The 25,398-nt window shown below is 38.3% G+C and overlaps 4 protein-coding genes and 1 long non-coding RNA gene across 5 annotated transcripts; 3 read left to right on the top strand and 2 right to left on the bottom strand.

Moving 5' to 3' along the window:
- Nucleotides 1–3,242: 3,242 nt before the first annotated feature.
- LOC143542482 (putative nucleoside diphosphate kinase 5) lies at nt 3,243–6,696 on the bottom strand. The gene is made up of 5 exons (XM_077035054.1): nt 6,596–6,696; nt 3,920–4,144; nt 3,599–3,706; nt 3,418–3,527; nt 3,243–3,280 (listed from the first exon to the last, which is right to left on the bottom strand). The coding sequence occupies exons 1-5, from the start codon at nt 6,694–6,696 to the stop codon at nt 3,249–3,251; spliced, it is 576 nt and encodes a 191-aa protein (XP_076891169.1). The 3' UTR covers nt 3,243–3,248.
- Nucleotides 6,697–8,502: 1,806 nt separating this feature from the next.
- LOC143542469 (uncharacterized) lies at nt 8,503–9,332 on the top strand. Its single transcript, XR_013136908.1, has 3 exons — nt 8,503–8,590; nt 9,096–9,192; nt 9,311–9,332. It is a non-coding gene; the product is annotated as an uncharacterized LOC143542469 (long non-coding RNA).
- A 65-nt stretch (nt 9,333–9,397) lies between these two features.
- LOC143542468 (proteasome subunit alpha type-6-like) lies at nt 9,398–10,410 on the top strand. Its single transcript, XM_077035044.1, has 4 exons — nt 9,398–9,542; nt 9,919–10,014; nt 10,119–10,178; nt 10,255–10,410. Exons 1-4 carry the CDS (start codon nt 9,465–9,467, stop codon nt 10,345–10,347), a joined length of 327 nt encoding a protein of 108 aa, XP_076891159.1. The 5' UTR covers nt 9,398–9,464; the 3' UTR covers nt 10,348–10,410.
- A 1,789-nt stretch (nt 10,411–12,199) lies between these two features.
- On the top strand, nt 12,200–17,856 carry LOC143542481 (transcription initiation factor TFIID subunit 12b-like). The gene is made up of 8 exons (XM_077035053.1): nt 12,200–12,628; nt 13,198–13,398; nt 14,470–14,982; nt 15,184–15,258; nt 15,441–15,519; nt 15,733–15,797; nt 17,415–17,450; nt 17,526–17,856. The coding sequence occupies exons 1-8, from the start codon at nt 12,200–12,202 to the stop codon at nt 17,676–17,678; spliced, it is 1,551 nt and encodes a 516-aa protein (XP_076891168.1). The 3' UTR covers nt 17,679–17,856.
- A 1,613-nt stretch (nt 17,857–19,469) lies between these two features.
- On the bottom strand, nt 19,470–24,474 carry LOC143542492 (lipoxygenase 1, chloroplastic-like). The gene is made up of 8 exons (XM_077035065.1): nt 24,112–24,474; nt 23,217–23,497; nt 22,320–22,557; nt 21,371–21,706; nt 21,100–21,293; nt 20,722–21,023; nt 20,383–20,646; nt 19,470–20,292 (listed from the first exon to the last, which is right to left on the bottom strand). Exons 1-8 carry the CDS (start codon nt 24,452–24,454, stop codon nt 19,536–19,538), a joined length of 2,715 nt encoding a protein of 904 aa, XP_076891180.1. The 5' UTR covers nt 24,455–24,474; the 3' UTR covers nt 19,470–19,535.
- Between the last annotated feature and the right edge of the window lie 924 nt (nt 24,475–25,398).

Genomic DNA, 25,398 nt, shown 5'->3' with positions numbered 1-25,398 from the left:
GTATTTCAAAGGTGCCCGCACAACCGAGAAACGGAGGCAGACCGTTCTGGCTTTCTCTCCGTCCCTGAGGGTGAATGGGAGGGTCAGAGAGCCCAAAGTTTCGACGACCTCTCCTGAGAAGCCCATTAGTGGAAATACATCTTCCTCCAATTTGCTTAGGATCTCTTTTTGTAGCCTTACAAAACAGTGCTCATACATGACTTCTACCTCGCTCCCCCCATCGACATGGACGCGGGCTACCCGGTGTCCGGCTAAACTTGCTGAAATATTTAAAGGCATTTCTCTGGCATCTTCCTCCTCCCGACCGGGGAAAGATATTGCATCCTTCATCCATGCCTTGATCGAAACCAAAGATCCCATTCTTCCTACCTTGGAAATCCTTCCCGGTTTTCCCCTTCCTCGTCCTCTTCTTTGATTTTTGATGGGGATCCCCTGGCTGGAGGGGGCAGCTGCCCAGATTTTAAGGCTGCCTCCCACAATTTCTTCAACTAGACACAACTTTCAGTAGAGTGGCCATGGCTCTTGTGGTAGTTACAGTACCCGTGGGGATTGGACTTGTATGCTTGTTTAAAAGGACTAGATGTCCTGGGCGGGTACTTGGCCTTATCTACCACTAATACGTCTTCCCCTCCTGACGGTTTCTTTTCACCCTGGGGGGCTATACTGGTTTCCTTCGGGACGCATGTTGGTAGGGAACCGTGGTGAGTATGTCGTGGGTGAGTAAGCGGGGTAATTCTCGGCGGGTCGATATGGCATAAGACGGCCTCTTTCAAACGGCGTTCGGCTCTTCCCGGGACCGGGACCACCAACACCTTTTCCCCCAGGGGCTTGGGTGTCACCTTTTTTGTTTCCCATTCCCACCGTTTGGATCCTGTATCCTTCCCCCTAATGAAAGCTCGTACTCGATCCATTAGCTAGTCAAAAGTGGACGGAAAATCCTCTCCCGGCTTTTTTGTTAGCTAGGAGAACCTCACCCCATTTATGAAACCGCTGATCTTCATAACCTCCGGAACCCCTTGATGTTCATGTTTTCAGCCACATACCGATCCATGAACTGTTCCACCTTTTCTTCATCTCTCCTCCGGATATGTAAAATCTCGTTGGGATTCTTCATAGCCTTCCTCTGTTGACCGAAGTTTCGCAGGAACTTTCCCCTCAGTTCTTCATAACTGTCTATGATTCCTGGTTCCAGACTATCAAACCAAACTCGCGCTCACCCCGTTAAAGTTTGGGGGAAAATCAAACAGCTAGTTGGCAGGGACCACCCACTTATCATTCCCGCTCCCCGGAAGGCGTGGAGATGGTCCTCTGGGTCCTGAGTTCCGTCATATTTGTCCACGGTGGACGGATAACGGAGCTTAGAAGGTAAGGTAGCCTCCGCTATCCGTCGGGTGAATTTGGACACGTCCGATGTGTTAGACGGGCGGTAAGGAGTGTGTAGGGTTTCGGGAGAAGATTTCTCCTCTTCCTTTCCTTTAACGGAAGAAATGAGGGTGACAAGGGATTCCAAGAGGACGCTGGAATCCTTGCCATGGGCCCCTCTAGGTTCCTCCTCTTCCTCCGGCCCAGGTGTTTCAAATGACAAGCGCGTCTTAACTGCCATGAGTTTTTTCTTCTTCTCATGCTCTTTTAAGCGCGTTCTTGTGAGCTCGCACGAATTCGGGAGTTATCTCCCATTTCTCTCCAGAGACCTTTCCCTTTTCTACTCTAAACCTTTGGTCCTCCTTTTCCGTCTCATATTCAATCAGCACCGGTCCTTCGATTTCTTGCATGCTACCCGGAGGCGGACCTGCTTTAGGCAGGTCTGGTATTCCGTTTCCCGTCGGCGTTACCAGTGTACTTCCGTCGCCGAAAATGGACTGCAACCCTGGCGATGTCTCGTCTAGATTCAGGTCGGCCATCTTGTCTAAAACTGTGGGTGGGACTGTTATTTACACAGGTCCCACACGGATGGCGCCAATCTTGAAACCTCAAATGAATCGTCGAGTTTGTGTGTGTGTGTGTGTGAGGTTTGTTAGTTAGCTTTAGTCGGTAATGACCGTGTGAATGTGAATGATAGATTTGGTTGTATTGATTGAACATGAACCTTTTACAATAAGAATGTGTACATATATAGGATCCCGGCAGAATCTTTGCCTGGACCGTTACTTCTAAGGTCCGGTCTATTATCCATTGGTTCTTTCTCTTCCCTCTGACTTTGGCAGCAGTTGGACATCTACTTTCCTCCAGGAGTACATATGCCTCAGTTATGTCCTGTGTCCAGACCAATAGCGACCGGTCTTTCGTTGACCTAGGCTCTTGTCTTGGTGTGCACTAGATACCATTGGGCCAGGCTTCACTTCTTGGGTCCGTCCGTCTCATCATTGCATATTGGGCCTTGCGAGGCTAAATCCGATGTAGCGTGTTCAGGTACTGAGTTCCGAAATACCCGTTTGAAGATATGCACGGGGTTGGGACTTCCCAGTAAAACTCTAGATATTTCAAACGGGTACCGAGTTCCGTAATGCCCGTATCCGTACCCATAACTACTGAAAACCGAATTGCTAAAATCTTGGTACCAGTACCGGTATTGAATATGCGGGTACAGGTATTCTAAAAAAAATCTCTATCCCTAGTTTGTTTATTATTTTGATTGATTGTTCTACGCTGCACATTGCACATTCATGCAATCTGACTCTTAAACTTATACATCTATATGCTTTTGTTGTTTGAAGTTTGAACCAGTTAATGATTTGAGTAGATTAATGTGTTTAGCATGTGTGTGTGTGTTGCAAAGCATGCATTATTGCCATCCATGATCAGTTCATGCATCTATGTACCATCTGGTAATGTGAAAAATCATTTATATTACAAGTATAATTCTATTTATTTGCTGTGAACCTAAATAGTCGGATAAGAATATGTTTTAACAAACTTTATTAGTAACGACCATAAGTCACAGTAATAATAAGTTACCAAATCAAATACCACCAGGCCTTCAGTTCATAAATATATAAATGTCTTAAATCAGCATTTGTACGTACAAGGATGTGATTACAAGTCTTCTAACAAACCAAACACCACAGTAATAATATTAAATCAACTTCTCTTTAAGAATATTAAAAACTTAGAACTAGATGGTGACACTGAAGCACATCGTCGGCCAGTGGTTCCAAATAGCGTTGATGACGGTCCAAGGATACAGGGCGGGCTCTTGACAGCATCAATGAATGCTTACAGTTCACAGTTCACAGTTCACAGTTCACAGTTCACAGTTCATCATGCTTCAGAGTAGTTCCTTCTGTTGTGTGATACAATTAGCATTTAGCACCATATACAGTAAAAAGAAACTTTGTTAAATTCACAATGATTGATTATTATGTCTTAACTAATAAGACAAATAAAAAATGCAATCAAGACTTTGGTAAGAAATTTAACCTGGAAATGAATCAGGGAAGAAAAATGAAATTTCCCTTGCTGCTGACTCATGTGAATCCGAACCATGAACACAGTTTCTCTCTAAATCCACCCCACACATGGCTCTTATTCTACACAACATTACAATTCTAGAAAATGATAATGGGCTAGAATGTAACATCATAAGAAAAGAACAAACAACCTGTCAGGATGAGTAATTTTAGCCTTGCGAGCATCAGTCGGCCCAATAAGAGTACGCCAATCAGCTATAGCATTAACTTTTTCCAGAATCATTATCAAGACTGGCCCGCTAACAACATAAAGATATGGTGTATTAATTTCCTTGTGCTATTAGGACACACTGGTGCTACATAGACATTATCTATCAATCTTATTAGTAACAACTAAAAAGATATTGGTAAGAAACAAGAGTCTTTTGTTTCAAAGATTAAGAAACAGTTTGTTTAGATTATAGCTACTTTCGCGAAAACAGAAATGTGATGATATTAAGAGAAAAAACTACCTTGTCATGTATTGGAGAAGGTTTGGAAAGAAACTCTTTGTTGAGTGCTCAGCATAAAATCTCCTCACACTATCTTCATCAAGGTGAAGTGTAACTTCGCTTTGGATGATGAAGCCAGATTCAAGAATAATCTTCCTTATCGAGCTGCTATGATTACCAGAAACCCCATCCGGTTTCACTATTGCTAGTGTCCGCTCATATTCCAAATCCACAGTTGCCAATGATCTATATAAACCGTGTAGGTCTGTAAATCATCAAACATACAGTAAAAGTGTAAAACAAAACAAAAAAGAAAACATATAATGGAATTGGAAGAGATGCAGCTTTTGGCATACAAATTTTCACACTTAACATACAACAAATGTTTCATGCGTGTTTCAAATACTTGCAAGCTATTAACTGGTATAGAATCCTTGATGTTCTCATTATCTATATCAAATATATATACATGGTATTCCCTTATCTATCTTAGGACAGTATTGCCAATATTCAAATTACAAATTAATGCTATAACATTGCCTATCATATATATTACGTATATATCTCTTGATACAAGCATATAGTGTTGCAAATGGATCAAACATTCTGAGGAAGTTCGTTTACGCTCGTTTAACTTTAACATGAACAAGAAATTTTCATTCGATTAACTAAATAAATGAATACGAACAAAGGCCAGGTTCGTTGAATTGTGTTCGTGAACGTCCGATAAAGTGTCCGTTTATATTCGTTAATGTTTTTTTGTTTATGTGATTAACTTATATGTAAAATTAACATATGAATGTTAAAAAAACACCACCACAAACTCGGTAGCCGGACCAAACTGTTGACACCGACCATTCTCGGTTAGCCAAATAAAATAAAACATTGTTTGTGTTCGTGAACCTTTCAATTCCTAAATGAGCGAACACGAACACGAAATTTGGTTCAGCTAAATGTTTGTGAACCGTTCAGTTGTCTAATAAAAGCTTAACGCACGAACATGAACAATGGCTTAAGTTTGGTTCGTTTCGGGTTAATTACAGCCTAAATACAAGCTTAACGTTAAGAAAACAGAGTTATTTTGGCCAACATGCAATGGGGTGAAGGTTCAGGAGGGGTTGTTCCCTTGTGGGATTGGAAGGCCGGTGATTGGCGTGAAACTCCTTGGTGGTGCTGTAAGCCGGGATGCGGGGTTTATCAGCAGTTTGGCTATGAAAAGGGCATCTAGCACTGTGGAACTGATGAGCTGTCTCCCAAGACTTCGGGATCCTCAATGCGAGCTTCTTTTGCTTCGCTCATGTATGGGATTCGCCAAGCTTTTGTTCGGTTTGAGAACGTGCCAACCTATGTATGTGGGGGAAGCTGTTTCTATATTTGACAATGGTCTTCGAAAAGCGATTGAGGAAATCGTGGTTTGTGGAGGTCCGTTCTTTGGGGATCTCCAATGGATGTTGGCATCACTTCCGACCCGTTATGGGGGTTTGGGTCTCTATTCGGCCGAGGATGTATCTACATATGCTTTTGTGGCTTCGAGAGCACAGTCGTGGTGTTTGCAAGACCATATTCTTCGGGGTTGTGATATTTATGGGTTGGACTCTGATTATGGGTGTGCGATGGATCGTTTACGTACTTCACTTCCAGATTTTGATCTTAGCGGGTTCTCTAATAAGGACACCGCCCCCCCCCCCCCTAAAGCCCAACATGTTGTGGCGAGTGCCTTTTTTAGTGGAATCGTCAAGAGTTTAGAAGTGAAGTTTGATCTATCCCTCGCCAAAAGGCGGTGTTTGAATGCCTTCGGGCTCCTCGGGCTCAGGATTTTCTAACGGCCATCCCCATTGAAGGATTAGGCCAACGTATGTCGGGTTTGGAGTATCGGGCTATCCTTAAGTACCGGTTAATGATCCCTATATTCCCGACTGATGAACCTTGCCCAATTTGTCGCAAGGTATGTTTGGATTCTTTTGGTGACCATGCGGTGCATTGCAAAGAATTGTCTGGCTTTAAATACAGACATGATTTGGTTAGGGATGTTCTGTGTGATGTTCTTAAACAGGCAGGGATTTATGCTAAAAGGGAGGCCCTGTTAACTTTCTCACGGATCCTCTTGAAGGGAGGTCCACTTTACGACCAGCTGATATTCTTGTGTTCGGGTGGACAGGGGGAAACACGCCTGTGTGGATCTTACAGGAGTGTCTCCTCTTGTTGGGCTCAGGGACCGTGGGTTTGTTGTGGGTCAGGCTGCGTTGAAGGCTGAATCGGGCAAAGTTGTTAAACACGAGAAGCTTGTTTAGATAATCAACATGTCTTTCTACCATTTGCCTTTGATACATTTGGTTTCCTGGCCCCAGAGGCTGTGAAATTTTTTAGTAGGGTTCAGCGCGTCGTACACGGAACCTCTTCAGCTTCTAGGTCCCAAAACTTCGTTTTTCGCAGGATTGGCTTTGCTATTCAGAAGGGGGTTGCGGCGCAGCTTGTTGCCCGTTTTCCTGCCACTCTATTGTAATCGTTTTATAGTAAATTATAGTGAAATGGAAAATACAAGCATATCATCAAGCTCCACTTATATTATTATGTTTAACTAGCCAATCTGGCATCACATCACGGCTAGACAGTTTATGATTCGGTTTCAAATAAAAGTTTAGTTGCATCTACTGGATGCAATTTCATAATTCTAAAACCCTAGCATTAATAAATCACCTGAGAGATAGCGAAGCAGCAGAGGCTAGAAGGATGATTACCACCAAGTTCCCAAAGCAGCAGGAGCCAAAACGGAGATTATTATTATTATTATTAAGCATCTAAACAACAAGTAGAATCAGTTATCAGATTCATGAATTTGATAGCTGTGAATTCGAAATACAAAAGTAAAAGGAAGATAAGAATTATTATATTATATTAAATGGAACCTTTGTATCGTCCTTCGGTTGGTCGCCGCCGGTCAACCGTCAGAGACCTGAGGTTTGGGGAAACAAGAGGCGGGAATGCGTTGTTGAAGGACTAGAAGAGACGGTTTTTAGTTTTTATGCAGTCACGTATTTGAAGCTCGAGCTCTGCTCGTTTTAACTTGCGTCAACTCAAATTTTTTTTAAAGCTTGAGTTTGACTTGAGAGTCGTATTTTTAAATTCGGGCTTAGCTTGTTTATTAATTAATTTATAAAGATTGTTAATTTTTTTTGTATATTGAAAAATAAACCTTAAATGAGCTTAAGCATAGCTTGAGCTCGTGCAATACTTTAGCGTCTTGTTCTTGAGTTTTTTAATCAAGGAAAGGAGAGGGAAGGATTAGAAAGGAAAGAGAAGGGAAGGAAATTTTTTTTAATAGATATGTTCTTGAGTTGGAAGGAAATTTGAGGAAAGAAAATGATAACTTATTGGGAAAAAACTTATCCTAGTAATCATCCCATTTTTAGGAGGATAACTTATTGGGAAAAAACATGAATTTAATCCCTCCTAACTCCTCATACTCCTTTTCTTTCCATCCTAAAAAAACTCAAGAACACCCATTTTTTAACTATCCTCAGTTTTCCTTTCCTTTCCCTACTTTAAAAAAACTCAAGAACAGGGCGTAAAGGAATATTGGATTTTAATAATCCCTTTTAAATGGTATTGGCCGATAATAATCCCTATTTGTTTTATCGCCACTGGCGGTCCCAAATTCAAAAAAGTTGGCCCCCAATGGTTCCCCGTTAAAAATGACTTAACGGCGTTATAGTTTTTTCTGAATTTCAAACCAATGTTTTAGGGTTTTTGATCATTAGGAGGATACGAGTCGATTGGTGTAAAACTTAGTTTGAAATAGTGCTTCAAAATGAGGAAACAATGCTTAAATTCGGGTGTTTGAACTTACAATTAACCAGAATCAAGTCATTTGGATCATTGTTTCGATCTAAGTTTTAAACCAATCGACTCATATCCTCCTAACGATCAAAAACCCTAAAACATTGGTTTGAAATTCAGGAAAAACTATAACGCCGTTAAGTTATTTTAACGGGGGACCATTGGGGGCCAACTTTTTTGAATTTGGGATCGCCAGTGGCGATAAAACAAATATGAATTATTATCAGCCAATATCATTTAATAGAGATTATTAAAATCCAATATTCCTACTTTAAACGAGTCAAAGCTTGGTTGTTTAGTATTAACTTAATACAAAGAAGCCTAAAAGAGGTAAAATTAAAAAATCCATAAGATTTAACTAAGGCTCGATATTTAAAGAAAAAATAAAGATAAAAACAGCTCGGGCTCGGGTCGGGTTGGCTAGGTTTTGAAACATATGGTTGGGCCCAGTGCCAATTGGAAAGGACGTCGTCACGTCAGCAATTGTACCTATATAACTATTGGTTCAAAATGTTTTTATGTCTTGAGTAGAAAGAAAGGTTTGGTTCACCTGATAGAAACCAGCATCATCGAACGAACAGTGCCATCTCCACTTTGGTGGGATGGTAAAGGCTTAGGCCTTTGGGTGAGAGGTCCAGGGTTCGATCCCTGGCAATGGCGGTTTATTGTAAATAGTAGGAGGCAAGCTTAAACATTCAAAAAAAAAAAAAAAAAAAATCGAACGAACAGTGATCGGATAATTTATTTTATGTTTGGTATTGGATTGTGTGCAGGATAAGCTGTTGGATCCAACCAGCGTTACACATCTTTTCCCAGTCACCAAGTTTCTTGGACTCTTGGCTACTGGCACCACAGGTTGGATTGGCTTGTTGCTTAACTAATTAAGTTCCATGCTTTTTTAAGACTTAATATCATGTTTTAACTTTTAAACATTATCAGACCTGAATCAAATTGCTACCTCAAGTTTTTTATCTTAGCAACAAAAGTTCAGAGTGAAGTTACATAATTTAGCAGTTTATGGGCCCATGTGGTGTCACTTTTTGAGTAATTTTATTTGCGTATTGGTTTTGTTAGAATGACTACTTAAGGAATGGGCCGAACGGCATCGTGTTGTTAGGTATGCTGTTGTAGATTAATTGTGAGTGTTTGGGAAATCATACTCTTTTAATCTGTGTTTGTTTTTTCTACTTTGATACTTGCATCACATTGTTAGTTCTGTGCTGTGTGTGGATACAAAATTGGTTGGTTAATTTGTAAAATATGAATGTCAGACATGTACATTATTTCTGTTGGTGCAGTTTACCTGTTATACTATTGTCCAGTTCAACTTGCTAAGTATTCTGTTTCTGTTTCGTTCCAGCTGATGCAAGGACCCTGGCTCCACAAGCAAGGAATGAAGCTGCTGAGTTTCGTTTTAAATATGGATATGAGATGCCTGTTGATGTATTGGCTAGATGGTAATCCTGTTTCGTTTCTCATGCTTGGCTTGTCTGTTTCTCTATATGACATGATTATCGACTACAAATATACAAAAAAAGGTTTTGCTAATAGTTTTTGTGAAATTGTGTGTTGCAGGATTGCTGACAAATCTCAAGTCTATTCTCAACATGCTTACATGAGACCACTCGGAGTAGGTTCATTTCTTGCTTTAGGCACTAAAAGTTATTCTACATTTTTGTTTATTACTTGTCATGTGATCCATTGTCTTTGTTCGATTCCTACAGTCTCTATGGTTTTGGGTATTGATTATGAGAATGGACCTCGACTCTTCAAATGTGATCCAGCTGGCCACTTCTTTGGTCATAAGGTGTGTGCAATTTCAAAATGTAAATTTGATATGTACCAGAAGAAAACATTTTTCTAAAACGATTAAGTTATATTTAGAAGTTTGAAATTTGATGAATACACTTCTGAACTTCACGCCATCATATTTACCTTTTTCAGAACAAAAGAATATCATATCTAGTATTATAGTACAAAAAAACAACGCTAGTACATGTTCTCTCTGCTTGTCTGTTGAAACAAACGGTTTTATTCTGTTTACTAAGGAATGGTATTGGGTAATAATGATATATTTAGTGTTTTGAAAGGATAAATATGATATTAAAAAAATAGAAGTATATTATACGAAATTGCAGCTCAACAAAGAGGTTTTATTTACAAAAATATGTAATCTTTTTCAGGCAACAAGTGCTGGCTTGAAAGAGCAAGAGGCAATTAACTTCCTTGAGAAGAAAATGAAAAATGATCCTGAATTTTCTTATGACGAGACCATACAGGTGCATTATTCTGTTTCTATTCTGGAAAATGTGGACGCAATTTTAGTTTGTTGAATCATGCTTTGAACATAATTTAACTAAATTGATGCATCTGCTGCTTGCAGACTGCAATTTCTGCTTTGCAATCAGTTCTACAAGAAGACTTCAAGGCAAATGAGATTGAGGTTTGAAAAATACACCTTGACTCATAGTTAGTTGTATATGGTATGATATTTAGTTTTGGGTTGTGACTGTGAGCAGGTTGGAGTTGTGCGAAAGGAGAATCCAGCTTTTCATGTGCTGTCGACTGAGGAAATTGACGAGCACTTGACTGCCATAAGTGAACGAGATTAAGTGTTCTTGTGTTTCTGAAAGTGAATGAATGATTTATGTATGTTTACATTGATGATGTTAATTTTCCTTTCAGTGATTGAAGTAGGAGGTAAATAGTATAATCTCCTTGGAGACTAGCTGGTTCCTATTTTAGCCAAAGCTTCATATATCAAACATCGGCATTTAAAGCATTTAAACCGTCTGGCTTTAAATCTTAAATTAAAATTTTTTTAGCCAAGGTCAGGGATTTGAATTTCGGCTAAACCCGGGTTAAATACGCAGTCTCAAAAGAACGATAAGGTCGTGTGATTGGGTGAGAATCTTATTGAATCCGATACATCAAGGGGTGTTCATGGTTTGGTTTTGACGACTTTTAAGTTAAATCGTGAGGTAGACTGTTTCGATTGTTGAAAACCGAACCGTTGTTAACAGTTTGGTGTTGGTTTAGTTTCACAGTGAGTCGCAAGCAATTCAAATGAGTAGGTTGTTTTCATGATTGCAACATTACCCTTACGTTGATTATCAAAAGAAAAATGAATTAAAAAGTAACACCACCATCATGATCAACTTTCTAAATCTATTTTATCATTTTAAAGTTTTATTGAGAATGATACTCATTATAGATGAGCACTTGGAAATATAATTCTTCAAATGTTAGAAAACACTCTTTCAAAAGAGAGTTGAAACATGAGTCCTTACTCCTTAAGCTCAATGCATGGTCTAAACAAAAGGATATATACCCTAACATGTTCTAAATAAAAGGACAATATGAGTATTGATTATTCAAAAGAGTAGTCATATATCTCAAGATTAAATTTTTTATAAATTATATATTATATACGATTTTATAATCTTATAATTTAAAACAAAAGGGTGGAGTTCCCATACCAATAATTAGGGATGAGATCGGGACCGTACCGGTCCCGGTCCCGAAAATCGCGGATTCTTGGTACCAGTATCGGTACCGAAATATTTGGTTCGGTACCGGTATTTAAGCTAAAATTTCGGGAAATACCGGTCCCGTACCGTACCGGTACCGAAACTCAAAACGTTGGTACCGATTTGGTACTGACGGTACCAAATCGGTACCGATTTCGATCCGGTACCAGTCCCGAATTTGTCCATCCCTACCAATAATATGACAAACATGTTAAGTAAAAGCCAAAAGAGTTCAAGTTTTCAAGGAGAGGCTTTAACATCAAAGTTTAACGATCTGACAATAAAAAGTTTCATGAAGTTAGTCACATACGGAAGCAATAAAGAGAGACAAAACATGAAGCCTATCCAAAAAAGAAAAAAACTTATAAAATGAGAAAGATAGAGACGGAAAGACATTGGTCGTTAGAAAGCCTTAATGAGTGTTTTAAGTTCATGTTTTAAACAAGAGTGTTATATTTTCATTTCCTTTGTAGTTTTCCTTACATCCATATTCTAATACATCTATAATGAAATAATATTTTTTCTATTTTTTTATAAAATATTTAAGTGTTCTTTCTATTTAGAAATATTAATTTATTAAAAATTCTCCAATTACAAACCGTCTTTTTTTTACCATACACCAGATGTAGCAAATGAAACTTGATTGTGCTAGATATCGTTGAAGAATCCATAGAGGAGTTCCCTAAAGCTACTTAGGTTTAGTCTGAAACAACCAAGTAAAAAAAACTCCCGTTTGTAACCCGACAATATTTTGGTTGAAACGACAAAACAGTAACAAACACTAACGAAAATAAATGAACACAATTGAGCAAACATAAGACCGAGATAGTTATTATTAATTGTAATTGAGGCAACGATCGGAGTGAGTTTTATGGTCACTCTATGATCCCCATATGATTTAACATTAACATTCTTATTATTAATAATAATAATAATGGCGGATGGTTCGTCTTCATCATCCCCAATTCAATTAACCGATCAACAACAAAAGCCAGGGATATCTCAAACCCTAGCTTCTTCAATAGACATTGCTCAAATCACATCAACTCAATCATTATCATCCACCGTTATAACATCTCAACAGCAGCAACAACAATTGGTTCAACAACAGCAGCCTCCTAATTTCCAAATTCATCAACAACCGATATCACGATTGAATCACATACAACATCAACAGCAGCAGTATAATAATAATAATAATAATTTGAGTGCGGGGGGCAATGCTGCTGCCAGAATTTACGGCCAGATGAATTTCACTACCCCCCAGCAGCAGCAGCAGATTGGCAATGCCAATTTGACCCGCTCAAACGTTATGGGCCAAACCGGTCATCTCACGGCTGCACAGCTTAATTTACTAGCTTCGGTAACACTTCTCAAATGTAGCACTAGTTATTACAATTTAGCACAATTTCAATTCCATCAATGTTGACAAAGAAACAATGCTGGCAATCCGGACCTGTTAACGTTAACACGGCACAACACAGGTATTAACAGGTTTGGGTTTGGGTTTGAGCCTGACCAAACACCTGTTGATAACCTTTTTATATTTTTAATTTTAAAAATTTATATATTTTAATATAGACATTTATGGATTTTTGTTACAAACATTTTAAAGGTTATTATGTTGAGGATTGTGTATTAACCAAGACCTTTATGAAGTGTTGGCAATTTTTGTTACAGTACATAACTACATAACGAATTATTTATCGTGTCTCTAAACATGTTCCTAAACATGTTGTGTTGTGTTGTGTTGTGTTAACCTGTTTCTAAAGCGGTTCTGTTTGGAAAAAATGACATGATTAGTTATCGTGTTATGTTCGTATCTAGCACCATAAGTAATCGTGTCTGACCTGTAATGCCAGTCCTAAAAAGAAAGGTTGCCTTTTGTTATATCATTTTGATGTGTAATTTAGTGTATAATTGAGTTTGCAGCCAAGGCAAAAAGCCGGGTTAGTTCAAGGGTCTCAGTTTCACCAGGCAAATACAGCCGGACAAGGAATGCAAATGGGAATGAATGTGATGGGTTCTTACACTCAAGTCAGGGCAAACGGGTCCCTTGCTTTTAACCAACAGAGGTTGAATCAGGCGGGTCAGATGAGACCACAGCAAAATAACGCTCTAGCATCTGCTCAGGTTTGCATATTATCAATCTTATATGTTTAATGCCACACATGTAGCTTTTAGGCCTTTGTAAACGCTGTGCAGATAGGTTTCAGTAATATTTTTTATTTCAAGATTGTTAATAGCTGTATTTTAGAAGATGAAAGGTGCTTTTATGCTTCTTGGACTGGTCATGTTACTTTAATGTGCAATAGTTGTGTAAATATGATGTTTTTTTATGTTTTTGTAGTGTTATGGTATGAGTACATATAAGTAAATATGATGTTTATGGTCTTAAAAGTTGTGGTTTGCTGATGTTATCGTAACTGAACTTGATGCTTTTGATATCTTCAGATATTAAAGTTAAATTGTTTAGTTGAACTTTTTTTTTGTGTGCGTTTTCTTAGTTACGAGAACATATGTATTTTGAGTTGATTGTTCTATTTAATATGCTGGATTTAAATATTGAAATAGTGCTGCCTTTTGAAACATACTGCCTTTGTTAAAGTTTCTTTCTTTTTTTAGTAAATTTGAAAATCGTTTGGTTTTTATTTTAATTTGATGTAGTTTCTTCTAGGTTCATGGTGAGTAATTTCAGCAATAGGTGCAGGTGTATGATATATATCATAATTGTCATATAGGGTTTGCCTCAAGTTATGCATAATAAGATAAGTGGCATGAGTGTTAAATATCTACTTCTTTTAATAGATCAACATAGTTGCTGGAAAATGAGTTCAAATTCCCTCATTAGAGTGATGGTTTTTTTTCCTTTAATAAAAGATATAACACATTTTACCTCTGTCACTTTATTTGTTCTTCACTGTCATCTCTTTTTCTTCAGACACTTTTTAAAAGATTAAAAATAGAACTTCTTCATCTTTTTAAAATAAAACACACATAGTGATTATTTTTGTATAAAAGAGTTATCATGTTTCAAGTCGTATATGAAAAGAACTACCATTTAGAATGAAGGAATTTTAAACTTAAATCATTGAATAATATTTGAAAATATAAGAAGGAAATGAAAACGGTTGAGAAAGCACGACCTTATATATATATATATTTTTGTATCCTTGCTCATTTAACGAAATTTATTTCTGGAAGTTGCAGGCACAGGGCCTGTCCCGAACATCATTCATGAACCCACAGTTGTCACAATTAGGTCAAAATGGTCAATTAGCCATGATGCAGAACAATCTAACACAACAACAATGGTCAAAGCAAATGCCTGCCATGTCAACACCCAATTCTCCTTCATTTCGGCTTCAACAACAAAGGCAACAACCACCTTTGAGTCAACAACTTCCTTCTCAGTTGAACAATTCTATGTCTTTGAGCCAACAGCAATTATCACAAATGGTTCAGCAACACCAGCAGCTACCAAGTCAGCAACAACCAATTGGCCATCAACAGCAACAATTGCCAACTCAGCAACAACTTTTGCAGCAACAGTCACCAAGAATTACAGGATCTGCAGGGCAAATATCGCTAAGTTTAACCGGATCACAACCTGATGCAACCGCATCGGGGACCACCACGGGTGGCAGTTCAAGCCAAGGGACCGAGACCAGCAATCATCTTCTCGGGAAAAGAAAAATACAAGATTTGGTTGCCCAGGTTGTTAGTCTATTTGAGATTCTGCATTTGAATTAGGCATATGAATTTAAGATTATGCACGCGATTTAGGGACATAAAAACGAAATATCCAATATCAGGAAAAAATTTCAATAACTAAATTTTAGGATTTGATGATTCTTGTTCTGGTGAACTTGGTACAAAATTTTTCACATTTAGTGTTGTCTGTTTTTTGATGTTCAGGTAGATCCAAATGCAACTTTAGATCCTGAAGTTGAAGAACTTCTTTTGATGCTTGCTGATGAGTTTATTGATTCGGTGAGACTTGCTAGTATGTACTTTGTTATTTGTGTGTAGTGGTGGGCAAATGGGTGGGCTGGGTAACGGGTCAAAACATTAAACATGTTCAGGCGGCCACTAGGCCAGGCGAAACAACTCTGCTATACATCACCAGAAAATGTTGAAGTTTGATGTTTGAAAGTTGAATTGGTTATTTGTAGGTTACTTCATTTGCAGCAAGGTTGGCAAAACATAGAAAATCGTCAATTGTAGAATCCAAAGATGTTTTGCTACACCTAGGTTTGTGCTTCATCCTAACCGACACACTACAACTTATTTAAGTATTTAGTGAATCTCTTAGTGGGTTGAACCTAAAGATGTGCAAACAGGTCTGAAAAGTATTTAGTGAATCCTAGAGTTATTTCTACTCACTTTGTGGAGTCTTGCATGCTCTGATATTGACAACTATTAAGCAGCATTTAAGTAATGTGTAATATTTTGTATATTCTACAGAAAAGAATTACAAATTAACAATACCTGGATTCTCAAGTGGAGAAAGGAAACAAGAACAAAAACATGTGAGTTTTCTTTGTTTATTGCTAATGGCCTACACTATAGAACAATTAAGTCATTGTTCACATTATTTTATTACTTATGCACAATGTTTTTGATAAGATCTCAAATCTTGGTCAAAGATGATATTGAAAAAGGGGGAAAGTGAGTAAATGTGATGCTAAAGATTAGGGCCTGTTCTATTAGCTTAATTTTAGTGTCGGTTATTATTCTGCTGATGCTTATTTATATTATTTGTTCTAGGTTTAGGGAGTGAATGTTTTATGTTTATGAATTTACTTGGTTAAAATCCTTGTAATGGAGATCTAATCCTTCTCGAATAGGATTAATTGGAGAATAGCCCATCTCGAATCGGGCCAACTATCCTTTAATTTCTTGTTTAAGTTTTGGGTTTCTATCATTTGGTTCCATTGCCGGGAATTTCATAGAGAAAATGATGTTAAACGACAGAGAAGATGCTATCATGGCTCAATTAGCAGCCATTATAGCCAAGTTAGATTCCCTCATAGCCTTGAAGGATGATATTGTCGAGATCAAGAAAGCTTGGATGGGTGACATGGAAACTCAGGATGAATCTGCAGAGCCATTGCCAGATCTGGTCAAGGAGGATGCTCCCGACGACAGTCCTAATGATGGCGTTGTCGGATATGAGCATGTTTCGGGTGATGACGTCGTCAAATCTGAGCATGTTTTGGGCGCGGTGAAGTTGGTGCAAGAGCCCTATCTGGAATCTCAAAATCAAAAGGTTTTCGTTGTTCAAGCGGTTGTGAATGTATTGCACTTGAACACGAAGATTGAAGATTTGGATCAAACCCTAGCGTTCACCCGTAATCCCTCTAGGGAAACAATAGAAGTTCATCACTTTAGCCCCCACACCAAACGTCAATTCGTATGGGGAAAGTCACATGGCAAATTTGAAACTCAGATTTGCACAAGCAAAATTGTAAACGCGGATTTGAAACGCACAAAAGTCAATTATCAACCACAATATGTTTTGGTTCAACGACGGGTCTATGAAGGGGGTCAACCTATAATTGAATGGCTTATTGCTTGGCACAACAATTCCTCTCTTTTCGACTTGAGGACAAGTTGTGTCTCCGGGCCGGAAGTATTGATAAGATCTCAAATCTTGGTCAAAGATGATATTGAAAAAGGGGGAAAGTGAGTAAATGAGATGCTAAAGATTAGGGCCTGTTATTATTCTATTAGCTTAATTTTAGGGTCGGTTATTATTCTGTTGATGCTTATTTATATTATTTGTTCTAGGTTTAGGGAGTGAATGTTTTATGTTTGTGAATTTACTTGGTTAAAATCCTTGTAATGGAGATCTAATCCTTCTCGAATAGGATTAATTGGAGAATAGCCCATCTCGAATCGGGCCAACTATCCTTTAATTTCTTGTTTAAGTTTTGGGTTTCTATCATTTTTCCTTTAAATGAAATAATTATATATGTACAAAAATAAATCAGGCAGGTTGGGTAATGCGTTAAAACAGGTAAAACTTCGGCCGGGACGGGTTGCATTGACCAATCATCAGTTTTACCCTTTAGCAGTAAAATTGACATAAATTGGTTGATATTGCCTCCTCTTCTAATTACCTGAATTGCAATATGCAGCGGCAGACAGCAAGTGATATCTACAAGAAGCGTTTGGATATGGTACGCGTCTGATCATATATATTATCAGCTTGTGATAATTCATCTAAATAACTAAACTATCATTGATTAACTCAGATACAAGGACTGATGCAGAACTCATATTCTGAAGCAAATATGATTAATCCTAAACCGGACCCACGTAACCAATTTGGGTTGACTAGGCCTTCTGAGCAGCTCATTCCTCATTCAATCCCTAATCAAAATCAGCAACGCAGACAAGGATTTTGATGGTTACAAGTTCAGTCTAGCCCCAACTACTCAAATATCTGTATGGTGTGTACCTTCTTTCTTTTCACTTTTCATTTCAAATTTCAGTTTCATGTTATTCTAATATACAATACTCATTACTTATAAATTAGTTGATCCAGACGGGAATAAAAATTAATCCTTAAAAGTAAACAAGCCAAATGGATCAAAAGTCACTAAAAATGTTTTTTTTAATTCATAAAACTTCTTAAATCATTTTAGCAAAGGTTATATTTGAAATAATACAATTCGTGTTGACTTACCGATCATTTAAAAGTTGATTGGTTCAACGATGGTGACTAAGGCTAAGGTGGAGACGAGTTGTCAAAGGTGACCGAGAAAAAATATCTAACCTACTTATTAAAAGTTATAGATAACATCCATGATAAATAATTTTCACGTTGTAAAATCTTGCAAGGGCTGCACCGCAACTTTAATTCATTGATATGGACACAGCCTAAATGACTAATAAATCTAACACGCAAGGCTTTTGATAATTAAGCCTAATGAGAAAAAATGTGTGATGCACTTTCATGATATCACCCAAAATTCATAAACAGGGCACCCTTTTTTTATTTATTTATTATTAGTTTAATGAATCAGATTTGGGTTGTAATATCTAACCAATTTACAAATGAATCATGCTCGGGTTGGCATGTTTAAACCTTTTGATTAAACATACCAACCTGCCAGAATGCTTAATTAAACAACCAACCAGTTGGCCCATTTTATACATTTATTACAACCCACCAACTTGTTTAATACGTTTATAACTCATTCACAACAACCAGCCCACCCGGTTAACTAGGTTACATGAATCGGTTAAATGAGTTGCATTTGGTAATACGATTTATGCGTCTGGTTATTGTTGATGGTTTTAACACAAAAAAGTATATGGATTATATTCGTGTTTAGTTATTCAAAACGCCAACTTAACACAGTTGACAACCCCTAGATCAATACAGTTATATTATTAAAATAACCATTAATCGAATAACTATAAATTAATTTAAAAACACTTCTGAGTTATCTTTAAAATGATTGAAATAATGTCGTAGGGTCCTAGTTTTCATACACCCTAAGGAGTAAAGAAAAAAAATTACAAGGTAAACCGTCTTTTACTTATATATAATAAGTTGTTGCTAACAAAAAAAAAAGACATATATAATAAGTTGTTGCTAACAAAAAAAAAAGACGATATACGTTTACTAGACATGATGTATGAAAACAAGTCCTCTCATACTCATGTAGGGGACTAGGGTCTACTTTCACTAACCATAAAGATGCTGAGTCCAAATCATATTCATTGTGTTCAATTATTAAAGCAAAAGTTGGAACACCATCAATTATTTCATGGGTCAAATATACACTTCTCCACTAGAAACCAAACCTATACAACAGTCAACATTCAATTACACAAACTCCCAATTTTGACTTTTAAAGTCAACACCCAGCCAAACAATCTTATCTTAAGCAAACCCAGTTAACTTAACAGACACTAAGCCCGGCTAAATTCTTCGTCCTATGTTTCATACCTATATTCATTTACAGGTTTAAAACACACATAATACCGTTTCGTTCTCGGTTTAAAACAAGGTTGGTCCAACACGACACAGTGAGCCATCGCTTATTTAAAATCAATAAAAATGTGATTCTGGCCTGAACTGGACCCGAGTATTAAACGGGCCAGACTATACTAACAACTTCCGGCCCGATCATGTCCAGTTTTGGTTGTTTTACCGATTAGGACAAACTTTTACACAACAAAAATGTTTTAATCTTACCTTACAACTTAATACAACACCATTACACAATATATTACAAACAGGCGAAAGCAGTTCAAATAGATACACTATTTGGAACCCCTCGGCAAGTGACACCGGGTTGTGAACTGGGTGCAAGAAGTTCATATGGCAACACGCCCGCACCACACCGGTTCTTTAAACCCGTGTCTCGGTTCCTTCTCTCAATCTCCTTCTCTATCCTCTGAATCTCAGTTGAAAACCCGTAAAACGCTTCCACCATTTCTGCATCCCCAGTCCAGGTGTCGGTCTGTTGTCTCTCACCAATATACTCCTCATCAGGTGAATGAGTAGACAATGTGTCCACCACAGCCATATATTTCGTCGACTGCAACATGCTTGGTAACGCAGACAGAAAATACTTTTGCGGATCTTCAATAAAACTCGTGTATTCGGGATCGTTTTCGTCTGGAATCAGTCGCCGCATTAGTGGCGGACGGTTTGGTACGTAGCCACCATATGGGTACTGACCAAAGTTAAGCGCTGCGTGTTGGGCTGAAGCTAGCCAGATAACGGTTGTCAGGATGGCGGTCAGGTCGTCAGGGTTAGCCATCGTGGGCCACCACGTCTCGTGGCGAACATCCTCATGGCCCACATTGATTGACTCTGTGTACCAAGCTTGAAGCTCTCTGTCATTGCATACGTGTGATGAGTCTGGATAGTATCGGGTCACATACGTTTTAACCCATTTCTGTATGGCTTCCCAAATCAAAAGCCCGTCAGCAGCATACGGGTAGTCATCGATTAGAAGCTTTAGCCCATGTTTCTGGCTCGGGTCTGGAACCGCCATACCCCTATGAGGACAAATACAATCAACATTTTGGTCCTAAGCAGTTTTGATTAAAAAAAATTATTATTAAAAATTTATGTTTATACATACATACCTTCTTATGAGGTCAGCTGGGAGACCTTCTAAATCAAAGTGCCAACTTTTATAAGCAGCAGCACTTATTTCCATAGCATAACGTCCAGGTGTAAAACATTGTTCTATCACACCATCTGCGTTAATTAAGTTCTGGCGCGCAATTGCATTGATTTCTAACGTGTATCTCATATGCGGTTCCAAAAGCTTATATATTGGGTGCATAGCACTCAACTGTCTATGTGCAGACAATATAAACGGTTCCATGGTTGCATGTGTCCGTAACCTGGTTACAAAAGAACAACTTAGTCGATTCATATGACCGATACAAGATTGAAATTACACGTACTGGTGTGCTTACCAGTGGTTTGCAAGCTGGTGAACACCAGCATCATTAGAGCAGACATGGGCTTTAGCCAGTTGCCAGGCCCAATTGCTAGTGGCGTCTACGGGTGGGCTGACCACACGTTTTGACTGTGAACTGGGTAAGGCTCGTGGTAAACTAAGCTCAATTGCAATAGGCTTAAGTGTGCCTGATGGGTTCAAGTAAAATATGGTGCGGGTTGCGTATGCTTTACGCCCATCAAGTGAGTTTATAAGGTCAAGAAATGGTAGATATATGTCATGGTAGTCAATTATGAATAGCTTATTTTGCTCCATAGCCTGTAAAAATGTACAAAATATTCATCATGCTTCGGTCATTATCTCATTATTTTTAAAATTGTACAAGTATTTTCACCTGTTGAACAGTGAGGCCATTAAGATATCGCGATATGTGTTCTTCTTTGAGGGCAGACTCTTGTAGCCCATAGATCTCAGGGTCGAGTTGACTCACTGGTGGGAAAACTTTAAGCTTTTCTATGTTGACCGGGTTGACCCCCGCAAGCGCTTGCCGAGCAAATTCATCATCACGTAACCATGAAAATCTGTCCTCTACAAATACAAAAGATACTATAATATTCCAAGCAGTTTTACAATATTCATAGCTGAGTTACGAGTGTGATGCTTACTTGAAAGAATCTTTGGGACATCATATTTAAGAAGGCCGCCACCCTGGCTAGACTCATGGAGCCTAGTCACCAAATTTGGAAGCCGAAGTTTTTTTAGTAAATCATCTTGAAGCCCAATTTTGAGGGGGAGTCCTTCACTGTAAAGACCCTCAATTTGTGAAAAACCCTTGAAGTCGTGTTTTTTTGAAATATTTGCCACCATTGAGGGCAGAAGATTATGTAGCACCGCCTTTAACCGACTTGTTGAGAATGTATTTTGCTTTGACTCGTCAAATTGTTCGTCTCTTGGAACATATAACGGAAAAGGCTTCTCCACTCGACTCTCAGCTAAAATATCTGTAAAAATCACACAAAATTAGTCGATGTTACAGTAACTGTATCGCTAACAGGTCAAATCAAAAAAGTTAGCTGAAAGGAAAATAGATTGCATACAACCTTCTAAATCAATAAATCATTTTATTTAGAGACATACTATTATTGTAATAATATTTTTTCTACAATGATCAATAGCATGTTCTGTGAATCATGTTTACACACTAGTGGAAAACACAATTTTATTAGCATATACACAAACAAATACTTTAACTATAAATGGGCCACTCGGGTTACACTTTATCTCTAACGTGACAGAACGGTTAACTCAAAAGGCTAAGATAAAAAGGAAGCCCCAAATTGCATTTTAATTTGATACAACTTCTAAAATTGCTTGCTTTATATCTTGTAATACTATAAAAAGGAAGCATGCCAAACATTCTTACAAGTGGCCCCTAATTGTATTAAATCAATACAGCTTATTAAATCACTTTACCCGAAAAAGAAAGTATTGTAATACTATATTTGCATAATCACTTTTAACAAGCAAACTATTCTGACTACCCAAAAAGTGCCTGTTTGGAACCGACACCGTTACCCAACCCAGTACAGTTAAAGAGAGGTTAAAAACACACACCAGTGTCACTAGGTAAGCGGCCCGTGCGACACCGCCTCGGATAGGGGATCTTTTGACCACCTAATAACGGTCTAATAAAGTCATTTCCCCTGTCAGGATTTCCAAGATCATTGTAAACATCATAATCGTAAATTCGGTCTGATAACTTCCTCACTCCTTTCCCGTCACCTCTTAAAGCTTTAAGCTCTTTTTCTCTTAGTAATTTTAGCCCAGCTGGTGTCTCATCTGGCAGATATGGCTGTTGAATTGTACAATAATATCCATAAGAAGGCGTATGCGTATACAAATTCTACACGTAATTACTTTTATGCAAGTTGTCAATGAATTATTCATTCATCAATTATATCTCATCTGATTAAAAGTTGATATAATTGTTTACTAGTTAAGATTTTAACAACCAGTGACCCTTTTAGTTTTAGCAGCAAATTTAAATTAGGATATAAAGCAACTTACATTTCTTTATCAAGTTTTGCAGCCAGGGTTACCTGTTCAACCTTATTTTTAGTGGTTTGTTTTAAATTGTTGATGTGACATTTTATTTGTCAGGTAGTTTATTTGGAAATATATTTCTTTCTTTAAAATATCATATTATTTCAAAGTTGTAGATATCTCAATATAACTTCTTTAACTATTTTTCACATAGGCAATGTTGTGTATGTCGGATCAACTGCTAAATTCGGTAACAAATCGAAAGTTGGATTCTGAAATTTGGGAAAAATTGTAAACTTCATTTCTATTTTATTAAGTTTGCCCTATGTTATATCAAACTACTAGATGAACTTTGTCCCAACTGATGATGGTTTAAGTGTTTAACTTTATGTATGAATATCAATATCTGAGTATTCAAGTTCCAAGTTCCAACCTTTGACTTATCAAACAATTAGGAACAATAACTACCTGATTAGAGAAGAAGATCCTGGGATCAGGATGATCAGTGGTGGACTGAACCCAAGAATTGCAAAGGAAATACACCGGGCCGCAGGCAAATCCTTCAATGGTAATACTCTCCAAATAAAACTCCTTTTGATGCTTATTAGTAATAGTAATTGCTCCAGGGATCCCAAAGTCTGAATCAACCAATATATCAGATGTGTAATTAACCTTTTCAGACTTGAGATTTGATTTCTGTTTCCAGTCTTTCAACACTGCTTCTTTGCTCTTCTTTGGAGCCCTGGTTTCTTCATCATCAAATCAAAATAAAAACATTCAAATCATCAGTAATAAAAAAATAACCTGTTAAAGAACAATAGGGGTGCATACGAGCCGAGTCACTTGTGAGCTACTCGATATCAGATCGATAAAAAGCTTGAAACGAGCCAAGCCCAAGTCTCAAGTAAACTTGTTTTAGTTATCAAGCTCAAACTCAAGCCTTGTTTGGAAAGATCGTTAGGATCGTCGAGCCTAATTCCTTTTTAACTTTTAAATCTCTTGGACTTCTCTGTATTAATATTACATTGCGCAGCCGAGTTTTGGTTGTTTAAGGCATTGCATATGCACACGAGCCCGATCCAAGCTTAGGCTTGCTCAAAGTTTTCTCAAATTATATAAAAATAATTAAAAATGTATAAAAATTAATTAACAAATAATAAACGAGTGGAGCCCGAGCCCGATCCAAGGTTGAGTTTGAAATAGTGACTCACGAGCCGGGCTTGAGTTTTAGAAAAGATCTCGAATCGAGCTGAGCTAGAGCTCTCGCAAGTCAAAACGAGCCAATCTTGAGCCTAATCCAGCTCGGGCTCGGCTCGTAATCTATTAACAGAGGCATTTGGTGGAACAGGTGGGGGGGGCGTACTTGGATCAATATCATTGCTGTAAAGCTGTAAGACAACATTTCTTCCGATCTGATCAGCAAAGGCGTCAATCTTCTTGACGAGTGTGTCTTTGAAATCCTCCTGGTGCTTGTTCCGAACAGTCAGTACAGCTCTGACCTTGAAAGTAACCGCCTTTTCCGGTTTCACAAGCTTGGCTATGTCTTCACTGATGGCCGCCTTCACCACCCGAACCCTCGTTCGAGTATTCACACGGAGTTGGTTGTGGTTATGGTTATGGTTATGGTTATGATGATTGGTGGGTTTAAGAGGAGAGAGTGGTTTCACGGTTATGGAACAGCCCATGATCTCTTTAACAAGTGCCATGGTGAAGAAGAGTGAAGATGTGAAATTGGTGGGAAGTGCGTGTGGTGTCTTATATAGAATAGAAATGATGAATGAGAATAATAAAGTGGAGTTTTTAATGATGACGAATACCACCGGCCAATGGGAGTCAGTCCACTACGTACATCATCAATCAATCTATCTATCGATCCCACGTTTAACATTCGGAAATTAAATTCTTCAACAGGGTACTATATATTAGAGCTAGAAAATTCCACGCCCACATTTATCATAATTTGTATTGAATTTCTTGAAAAGTAATGAATTTGGTGATACATTTTTCCAATATAACCCATAATTTATAACTTATAAAATTAGAGTCACACACATTGAGTAGGCAGCGGCTAATAGTGACATACAGTACAAGAGCGTGCTGCTCGTCATACTGTTGTCAGTGAGCTGTCGTATCTTTGGTCAGATCTTTTGTCCATACCTCGTCAGGTACAGTACAAAAGATCCTCCAGTATCGTACAGACTGGCTCATTTGGGCGGGAGTATTCCCGGCTTTGCTCATTCCTTCTTCAGGTGATATTACTGAATTATTACGAGAGTTAAGTGCCTTGTGCGTGTAGCCTTGCTGCGCGGGTAGCCTTCCCTGATGGCTTGTATCCGCAGCTGCGGGAACAGGCGGAGTACTTCACCATTGGGAGGCTTTTCCTGCGGGAACAGCTTGCGTACTGCGCGTAAGGACGTCACGTCTCTGAGCATGGTGGGTCCTGCGGATCCAGTTGGTCTCGGCGCAGACGTCCCTTTAAGTTAAGTTTTGCGGGTTCAACCGCGCAGACGTCCGTTAAAGAGTCTTGCGGGTTCAACTGCGCAGACGTCCCTTTTCAAGGTGAGTCTTGCGGGTCCAACTGGCCACTGCGGCAAGCCTCTTGTTTTCCTCCCGGATTGCCCGCGCCTGAGCCACTTCCAGGCTACGCGCC

This window comes from Bidens hawaiensis, unplaced genomic scaffold, assembly GCF_021521415.1.
Source record: "Bidens hawaiensis isolate Kalapana, Puna unplaced genomic scaffold, B.hawaiensis_p1.1 tig00012888_1, whole genome shotgun sequence".
Taxonomy (NCBI): domain Eukaryota; kingdom Viridiplantae; phylum Streptophyta; class Magnoliopsida; order Asterales; family Asteraceae; genus Bidens; species Bidens hawaiensis.
The sequence above is the reverse complement of the archived record's forward strand: the minus strand, read 5'-3'. Positions and strand labels throughout refer to the sequence as shown.